The sequence below is a fragment of the Bos javanicus genome, chromosome 5, assembly GCF_032452875.1.
Source record: "Bos javanicus breed banteng chromosome 5, ARS-OSU_banteng_1.0, whole genome shotgun sequence".
NCBI classification, from domain to species: Eukaryota; Metazoa; Chordata; class Mammalia; order Artiodactyla; family Bovidae; genus Bos; species Bos javanicus.
In genome coordinates, this window is record NC_083872.1 from 45,910,581 (window position 1) to 45,920,896 (window position 10,316).

General features: G+C 35.4%; 1 protein-coding gene across 3 annotated transcripts in view; it reads left to right on the forward strand.

Annotated features, from left to right (window-relative positions):
• MDM1 (Mdm1 nuclear protein) overlaps nt 1–7,794 on the forward strand; it is a 28,946-nt gene extending 21,152 nt beyond the window's left edge. For all 3 annotated transcript variants that reach the window (XM_061416551.1, XM_061416553.1, XM_061416554.1), the window contains 3 exons: nt 3,521–3,773; nt 5,664–5,723; nt 6,951–7,794. In XM_061416551.1, the coding sequence (XP_061272535.1) occupies nt 3,521–3,773; nt 5,664–5,723; nt 6,951–7,063 (426 nt within the window). In that variant the 3' untranslated portion in view covers nt 7,064–7,794. The remainder of the gene's footprint in view (nt 1–3,520; nt 3,774–5,663; nt 5,724–6,950) is intronic.
• The last annotated feature ends 2,522 nt before the right edge of the window (nt 7,795–10,316 follow it).

Consider the following 10,316-nt stretch of genomic DNA (forward strand, 5'->3'; position numbering starts at 1 on the left):
CATTTACTGAACACTTACTATGTTCTAGGCTCTGTGCTAAGTACTCTACATGTATTAATTTGTTCAGTCTTCATAATGAATCTGTGAAGTAAATATTGTTAATACTCCCATTTAGGTGAAACTGAGGTGATACAGCTGCCAAACAGTGAAGCAGAATTTGTCCCCAGGCAGTCTCTTCTCAGAGCCCACATTTTTAACTCTTAAACAGCACTGTCTCGTAAGACTTGAGAGTAGAATTTTCATGGTATTGGTTTGTCAAGTACCATCTGTACATTTTGTAAATAATATTAAAAACCCAAGTGTTTGTTAGCTCACTTTATTCAGCAGATGTTTCTTATCCATTTACTTACATGCTAGATTCTGTGCTTGTGATAATAAGCGAAAGTAGACATGGTGCATTGGACTTTCCATGTAGCTCAGCTGGTAAAGAATCCACCTGCAATGCAGGAGACCCAGGTTCGATTCCTGGGTTGGGAAGATCCGCTAGGGATAGGCTACCCACTCCAGTATTCTTGGGCTTCCCTGGTGGCTCAGCTGCTAAGGAATCTGCCTGTAATGCAGGAGACCTGGGTTCAATCTCTGGGGTGGGAAGATCCCCTGGAGAAGGAAAAGGCTACCCACTCCAGTGTTCTGGCCTGGAGAATTTTATGGACTATAGTTCATGGGGTTGCAAAGAGTCGACATGACTGAGTGACTTTCACTTTGAAACATGGTACCTGATTTTACTGAACCTACACCCCCCAAAAAGTAAAATTAAAACTAGTAATTGTTTCAGAGAAGTATATACTGCTATTCTGGAAGAAATTGACCCAGTAATGGAGATCAGGAAGCTTCTTGAAAGTCAAGGATGCTTCTTTGAAGAAGTCATAATTGAGTTGAGATACAGAGGAAGAAGAGCTAACTAGATAAAAAGAGTGGGGAGAAGCATAGCATATGCCAGGATCTGTGGAGAGAAAGGACATAGGGTTTTAAGAAACAAAAGCCAGTCCTGTGTGTGGCAGGAAGCAGATGCAAGATGAGGTTGGAAAAGAGAGCAATAGTAAGAATTTCTTTCACCTCAAGTAAAGTAGAAAGCCATTGAAATATTTTAAATATGGGAATGTTGTGATTGATTCATGTTTTGCAAGTTCTGGCTGCCGTGGAAGGCAAGAAGAGACTATGGATACCTCTGAAGGTCCATTGCAATAGTCCAGGTAGGAGCTATGATAGCTTGGACTAGGAAGGTGGGCACAGACATGAGTGAAATTAAAGAATTGTGTGAGGGGAACAACATCAAGGCCTGGTTCTGGGTTGGATAATGACTCCTAGGTTTCTGACTTACCCAGCAGGATTGATGGAGAGTGCTATGCACTGAGTAAGAGAACTCTGCACCACAGCCATCTTTGGAGGGGAATATCAGGAGTTTCATTTTCATTCATTCAGTCCACAATTTACTGTGCTCTTACAATGTGCCAAGCACTGTTAGGATCTGGGGATTCATTGATAATCAAGATAAAATCTCTGCTGTCATGAAACTTATATTTTCATTGGCAGAATAGACAAATGATTTTTTTTTTTAAAGAATTTCAGATAGTAGTGAGTGCTGTGAATTAAATAAAACTGCAGACAACCTCCAAGGGGTGGGTGAGACTGTTTTTAAGTCATCAGAACAGGCACCTCTGAGGAGGTGACATTTTAACAAGACCTGGCTAATGAGGGAGGTGCCCAGTGCGGAGACGTGGGCCAGAGATTGTTTTCTAGATAGAAAGGACAGCAGGGGCATGTGTACAACAGTGACAGGTTCATAGAGTGAGAAGGCCTGTGGAGCCTGGAGGAAGGAGGCAGAGGAGAGGTGGGGAATGAAGGTGGGAAGGGAGGCTGGGTAAGGAGTGGGGATGTTACTCTAATGTCAGTGGGAAGCTCTTGGAGGATTTCAAGCTATTAAATATAAATCTCTGATACACTTGATAAATAAAATTACTGGCTACTTAGTGGAGAGCACGTTATACTGGGGGAGAGTAGAAGCAGTGAGGCCAGTAAGGAGGTTTTTAGGTTCAAGAACAGATCATGAAGTCAGTTAAATTAAACCTGGGGACCCCATGTACTACAAGTATTCTACGGATTTAATTCAGGTTTTAACAATAATAAAACCAATTTGACAGAAATTCCAAATTCTCTATAAATATGTACAAAAAGAAAAAAAATCAGTTTTCATAAGACATCTTCATGATTAAAAAGGGAAGCAAGTGGAAGATTTGTATTTATCTTATTAATAGATCTTGATTTTTAAAAATTTGTGTTTTTTTGGTGAGACCTCAGGCTATCTCCCCTTTGAAGCAATAAGCCAAGCTTTCTAATTGTAGAAAATGATGCTTAAGATCAGAAAGTAGTGTTTTGAACATCGCATTGATAAACTCGAAGTTAATAACTAAAGGCAACAATTACAAGGAGTAATCAGGAAAATTTAGAGCTATATTTGATTTTACTGGTTTACATTATTCTAAAAGTGAAGTTATACAGGGATTTTGACCCTCGTGATACATAATCACTGTGGAAAAACAGAAGATACTGACCAAACCAAAAAAGTTAAAGTCATACCTACTGTAGAAACAGCCATTGTAGTGTATTTGTTTATTATGCTGTAGATAAGTTTTCATAATATATTTTCCCTCACCTAGCAGTGTATTATAAATGTACTTCCATGTCATTAATTTATAATTTGATTTTTAATTGTGAATATGATATCTGTAGTTATACTGTGGTTTTTTTAAAGGCTACATGCTTATTGCTGTAACATTTTTTAAAACTAGATGCCTATTGTTATATCTTAATTTTCCTGTTTTGAAAAATGCTGTAAAGAAATCATCTGTCCTTTACCTACATTTTTGTTCTTATTGTTGTTACCTCTTTTTATGTAAATATTCCTTAAGTATTAATTTTGGGGTCAGAGAACCACAGTATTAAGGCTTTTGCTGTGATTTACCAGCTCCCCTGTGAGGTTGTGCTACCGGTAACACTGATGAGAGCGCCAGTTTTACTACATCTTTGTCAACTCAGGGTATTATAGTTTGTTTCTTAAAATTTATTTTTATAATTTGTTAAGTAAAAAATTAGTACTTATATTAATACTTGTATTTTGAAATTATTTGATGAGTGAGGTGTAGAATGTGTTTGCTCTTTGTAGTTTGTATATGAATTGTTGATATATGTCCTTATTTTACCTTTAAATTAGGTTTATCTTGCTACTTTTAAAGAAATATTTATGTAACAATGGTGATTCATTGTCAATCCAGTAAGTTGTGTATTTTCCCCAAGTTTGTCATTTTTCTTTTTCTTTTTTAAAGTATTTACATATTGTTTTTATTTAGCTAAATATCATTATATTGGTTGTTAGTCCTATAAAATCTTCCCCACATGAAGGTTTCATAAATTGTCCCCATATTTTTCCCTATTTCATTTATGGTTATTTGTGTATTTAAATGTTTGTTTTATTTATATATGTGTACCCACATATATGCTTTTTTTTTTTTTTGTCGTTTAGAAAGAAAGTCGTGCTATATCCCTCCTGACTTCTCCAGCTGCTGGTATTAAAACAGTTGATCCCTTGCCTTTGAGGGAAGATTCTGAACCCAATATCCCCAAATTTGTTGAGACAACTCTTCCCGTTTCAAAAATGCCAGAATACCCACCTAACACACCTGGGAAATCTGCTTCTCCACCCTGCGCCACATCCTACTGGCATCCTTCTCGTCGAATTCAGGGCTCCCTGAGAGATCCAGAATTCCAGCATAATGGTAATTATTTAGGTTTTAATTTTCTGTCTATTAAAAGGAAAGTGCTATATTGATAGATACAAAGGCTGTAAGTATACCATTTTATTTAGTTTTAGTTAACATAGTAGATCCGGAGAAGGCAATGGCACCCCACTCCAGTACTCTTGCCTGGAAAATCCCATGGATGGAGGAGCTGGTGGGCTGCAGTCCATGGGGTCGCTAGGAGTCGGACATGATTGAGTTTTTCACTTTCACTTTTCACTTTCATGCATTGGAGAAGGAAATGGCAACCCACTCCAGTGTTCTTGCCTGGAGAATCCCAAGGATGGGGGAGCCTGGTGGGTTTCCATCTATGGGGTCGCACAGAGTTGGACACGACTGAAGCGACTTAGCAGCAGTAGCAGCAACATAGTAGATCTCTTTAAACAGAAAAAAACCCTCATCTTTGACACACTAAGTTGTGCTATACCCAAGTTCACTTTGGTCTAAGTGTGAGATGTCTCTGACGTTCTTTTCCAAAAATGTATAGGCAACCCATTAGATGCCAGAGCACCTCTTCCCCAGGTATGACAACCAAAGATGTCTTCAGACATTACCAAATGTTACCTGGATATAGAATCAAGTCATAAAATATTTTCCTTCGGTTTTATTAGCTATTGCTTTGCTCTTTTTTTATGTCCATTATTATTGTTGAGAAATCTGATGCACTTTTTATTTTTGATTTTTGTGTATGACTTTTTTTTTCCCTGACAGCTCTTAGCATCTTCTCTTTATTCCTAGTGCTCTGAAATTTTATGGTGGGTCCCTTTTCATTCATTTTGCTAGTACTCAGTAAAGCTCTTCAATCTGAAAAGTCATGTTCCTCAGTTCTGGGAAATTTTCTTAAATTATTTAGTCAGTAATTTCTTCCCCTGCAGTCTCTCTTGCTCCCTTCTGGCACTGTTATTTTTCAGATGTTGGACATGTTGAAGATGCTATTTTCTTATCTTAGCTGTCATATTTTCCATCTCTGTCTTTTTGTTTTAATTTGAAAGGGTTACTATTTTTTATCTTCTACTTGAGTTTTAAAATATGTTGCTACATTTTAAATTTCTAAGTTTTTTTTAAAAACATTGCATACTCCTTTTATATAAGCATTCTCTTATTATTTCATGGATAGCATGTTTTACCTGGTTGAGGAGATAAATGATACATATATATAATGCCCCTATTTGGAATATGGTTTCTCCTTTCCCCTAATTGAATCTGGTGTCTTTCAGTCATAAAGTAGCTGTGATAAACCTTCTTTAGCAATAAGACCTCAATTCCTCTTTTGGAAGATGCGCTGTTACCCTGCTGTGCAAAATTAAAGATGGATCTGGTAGACTATTTTGTAGAAAGACAATTAGATTCCTGATTCAGTTTTCCCTTCCCTTCAACTTTCAGTGGTACTCAGTACTCCCAACCACCCAGCCATCAGGGGAGCAAATTGATTGCTTCTTGGTTTCCCTTCTCTGCTGCCTTAGGATTCAGCTCCATTGGCTATGATAACCACACACTCACTGCCTTCCATTTGCTTTCCACTTTTCAAACTTTTGTTTCTGTTTTCTTGTTTCCCATTTTCTTTTTCCTAGGTTTATATTGCTTTTGTACATGTGTATAGTCCAACTATAATCTTTAAAGAGAAGCTTATTATATTTCCTTCAAGTTAGATTAGTATTGTCATTGAGAAGAATCCCAGGAGGTTATCCCCTGTTTGTTTACATATTTGCTAAGCATATTATAAATTAATGAATGGCCCTTTGGCAGGAATTTATTAAAGGTATAAAATTAAACTTTTTGACAGTCTACCTTCTCTTCAAGTTGACTGTAAGATACATTGTTGGGTGGCTTTGAAGGATAATTTCTTATGGCTTTTGTTTTTTTTTAAAGTGGGAAAATCAAGGATGAACAATTTCCAGTTACATCAGCATGAAGCCTTTAATGATGAAGGTATTTCAATAGTCAAATAACACAAGATAACAGTATATTTTATTAGATAGTTTATAATAGTATAATGATTTGACATTCAGTTAGCACTTTATAGTTTACAGAGTACTTCCATAGATGTCTTTTCATTAGATCCTTAAAACTCTGTGAAGGGGGTAAACTATCCCCATTTTATACATGAGTAAACTAGGCACTAAGCCTTGAAGAATCTGTTTTAAAGCAAATGGATGGCAAGAGATGCATCACACCCACCATCAGTACTCTGTTTTCCACCCTGGCTGACTGGTGGCTCAGGAATCGGCTTAGCATTACATCCATCATTTTCTTCAAATGTCTGTATATTCTCAAAAAATACATGATTAGGGAAAATGAGTGTTTTTCTCTTGTGTAGTTTTTATTCTGAAAAATTTGGTTTCTGATAATGGTGGCAGGAGGAATTTTGAATTCTTGATGTTGAACAATTGAAATTACTATTTTAATGCAACCTAAGAAGTATAAAATTACTGTTTATAAGTTTTGAATTTGAAAGTAAATTTGAATACTTTATGTATTATGGCTTCACACACATTGATGGTTCTTTCCTCTTAGCAAGTTTGACACTCCTTTCAGAATTCAGTGAGCTAGAAATCAAGTTGTTATGTTTTGAAATGCCAATATCTGGATACTGAATCCTATCTTGTTTTCTTTTTAATGGAAAAACAGTGTTTACAAATAACTTGATAATTGATTTGCTTACTCAGAATGAGAAATTTCAGTAATAATGAAGGGTAGCATATTAAAGTCACATCATTTCTATATTAAGTGAAATTACTTTAGAAATGTGATGTGGGTACCATGTGAAGGTATGACATTTTGTTTTTAAAATGTGAGCGTTTCTTTTGCTCAAACAGCTGTGCTTTTTAAAGTAGGACAAGATAGTATGATGATGAATTGTTTCCAAGTAATACCAAAATCACAGGCCATGTGTTTGTGTTAATGACATAGCGGGATTTCAGAAAAAAAACAGAATGCTCATTTAATATTGAAATGTTTGATTTCTAAATATGATAAACTTGGAAAATTACTGTGAATGATCCTAAAAATACTAATCTTATATTTTAATATATTATGTGTTTCTGATAGTCAGTATTGACATTACAGAGCTTGATGCTTTTAATTTTCTCTTGATGTTTTGAAACATAGTATTTTTATAAGAGATTTTTTGCACTGAATATAATTCTTTCATTGCAGATGAGGACAGATTATCTGAAATTTCTGCTCGCTCTGCAGCTTCTAGTCTTCAGGCTTTTCAAACTCTGGCACGAGCTCAAAAAAGGAAGGAGAATTTCTGGGGCAAAACATAACTAGGCAGACACCTAGTTGAGTTGCTTTTATCTGGGGGAACCATTGGCATACTTTTTTCATTATTGCTTTACTATGTTAAGACTTCAAGTATTTGGATTTTTTGCTAACATTTCCCACTTAAAAAGAATTGGTTGTTTTTTTTTTTTTTTTGCAATACTCAATTCAGTCTACTGGAAAATTTTTAACACAGGTTCATGAAATTTTAACTTTTGAAGGATTCTTTTTGCATCTGTTCCCAAAGTATAAAGACATAGATTATGTAGTTCTTCACATGTTCTAATTTGTATAATGTGTCAAGGCTAGCTGGTAGAATTGTGAATTTCCCCTATCCAGAGAATATTCATAAATATGAATAAAGTAAAGTAGAAGTTAAAATCTAAATGTGAATATAGATTACCTGAAGAGTGGCTTTATGTATCTTTACAATTGTAGATGTCATAAAATGAATTTGTTGTTCCTTTACCTTTTGCTGTGGTGTTTATTTTAGTACCTTCTGTTTGTGGTTGCAGTGTTAAAATAATTGTACTTCATATTGAAAATACTAGCTTTTGTATATACTTTTCTTATTTATGTAACAGAGTTTGCTGAGAGAATATATTTTTTATCTTTGTGTGTATTCTGTTTGTATAAGGATTTTGGCTTACATTTGAATAATGTCTGAATTTTGAAAAATTTGTATAATGGAAAATTAAAACTTTGTAGATATTTTGAAATAAAACGATCAACTGTTTCAGTTCTGTTTGTTTCAAGCGTTTCAAGGGTTTGGCTTCTCTAGAGAGTTATTACATGGAACAGATGATTATCTTTTAAAAACATTTTACTCACAACAGCTTAAGCACTTCATACTTCTTTTGCATTTATCCAAATGCAGCAAAACTGAGTCCACAATGTTTTTGCACAAATATAGGAAAAAACATAGAATTTCCAAGGCAGACTCATTTTTTTAAAATTTGACATAAACTTTTTGATTATACTTCTTTAACTCTTAGGACGTGTTCTGTGATCTTACTCTTTATCTTGCTTGTTTATCATTTGCTTAATTTTCTAAAAAATACGGATTTCATAAAATATAATGCATAAAATATTTACATAAATATTTACAATAGACAGAAGTTACTGAAGATAATACACAGAATATTGATGCCTGCTGGTTAGAAAACAAGTGTATAGTCTGTGTTCTAAAGTGCTTAATTTGGTCAAGAGTGCTTTTGCAAATCACTGGTTCACAGTAAGGGCCTTAAAGGTCTTATGTTATCATGAGATTATAAAGAACTGTAGGCATACAAACTATTTGCTTACATTCCACAGACCTTTTAAAACTGTTGATTTAAAAAGTTACTAAGCCCCAGCAATCTCACTACTGGGCATATACCCTGAGAAAATCAGAATTCAAAAAGACTCATGCACAATTATGTATAATAAACTGCAGTTATTAAAAATTTTACAGTTCAGGGACTTCCGTGGTAGTCCAGTGGTTAAGACTTTGTCTACCAATGCGGGAGGTGCAGGTTCGATCCTTGGTTGGGGAGCTGAGCTCCTACATGCCTTGTGGCCAAAAAACCAAAAACATAAATGATACTGTAAAAAATTCAAAACAGACTTTAAAAATGATCCACATAAAACAATCTTTACAAAAGCATATAAAAATTTTACAGCTCATTGAGTTTGGAAAGAATGTATACATCTGCGAAACCAACACCACAACCAAGACACACTGCATTTCGCTTTGCAGTTCAATCCATCCCTCCCACCCCAGTCCTCAAAGGAGATCACTAATCTGCTTTCTGTCAGTTTATAATAATTTTATATACATGGAACCATCTTTTTTATCTGACTTTCACTCAGCATGTTTTTGGGTCATCTATGTGTTGGGCACCTATGTTCCCTTTTATTTATTTATTTTTCTATGTTCCCTTTTAATCCACTCACTTATGGTGGACTTTTGGGTTATTTGCAGCTTGGGACTATAATGAATCAAGTCTACTGTGCAAATCTTTGTATAGACATAAGATTTTTCATTTCTCTGGAAAATCCTAGGTAATTCAATTTTTTTTATCTTTAACTTCAAGTATATGGTACACCCTATTATAAACTGGTGATTTGGTTTTTTTGTTGAAATTGGTATCTCAAACTAGACAGGGGAACAAACATCAGGATCACAACGGAAGTAGCACACCAATTGCCTCTGTTCTTTGACCCTATCTTCACCCCAGATGCTGAGATGCTCATATGTCCCTGGTTGAGAGCTCAGACACAAGTGCACATACATATAATTCAAATTTTGTATACATGTATGGGAATGGATATTCATGTTGAATCTCATCTCAATCTTGTGGGAGTCTGAACTCCCAAGTTAAGAACTCTTCAAGGATGATTTTTGAGGATTAAGGGTAAAACATGATAAACACGCTTAGTGGGGCTTCCCAGGTGGCTCAGTGGTAAAGAATCTGCCTGCCAAGCAGGAGACCTGGGTTTGATCCCTGGGTTGAGAAGATCCCGTGGAGGAGGAGATGGCAATCCACTCCAGTATTCTTGCCTGAGAAATGCCATGAACAGAGGAGCCCGGTGAGCTACAGTCCATGGGGTCACAAAAAGTTGGACATGACTTAGTGAATAAATAACAACAACAAAACATGCTTAGTACTTGGAATGTATTACCTCGAGATTTAAGTATATATATTATCATTTTACAGATGGGAAAACCCTCTTAAGTGGCTGGACTAAAACCTGATAGCTGGTGGGTTCGATCTAGGTCTTCTTATTCGATCTATCCACACTGCCTACTCTGGAGTGTTTATACTAAAATTGTGAGTCCTACTGTGATTCAGTTTTCCCTGGTTGATTCATTTGGAAGTCAATTTTTTTTTTTTTTTTTTTTTTTACTTCATCATCTTAGAAGATAAACATTTTTCTTTCTAGTCAGATAAAAAAGTATATGGGAAACAAGTTATTGTACTGGTAGAATCAATCAGAATAAAAGTGAGTTAACATTCAAAACAAACTAGTTCTCATATAAGTAGTGTTGCAGCTGGTTACTCAGGGAGCTCAGGATGGATTATGTACCTCTATTGCAGTTGCAGACACCCCCAAAATATTTATCACAACTTCTAGAAGTTTACCAAGGGAACAAATACTCTAAAATGGTGAATGATCCTAGAATCATTTATGTTTGGTTTTGGAATATGTTTTAGGACCTTTACATGTGGTGGCATTAGTCATGATGGCGTGCTCAGGGCACAGTCTTTGTCATCG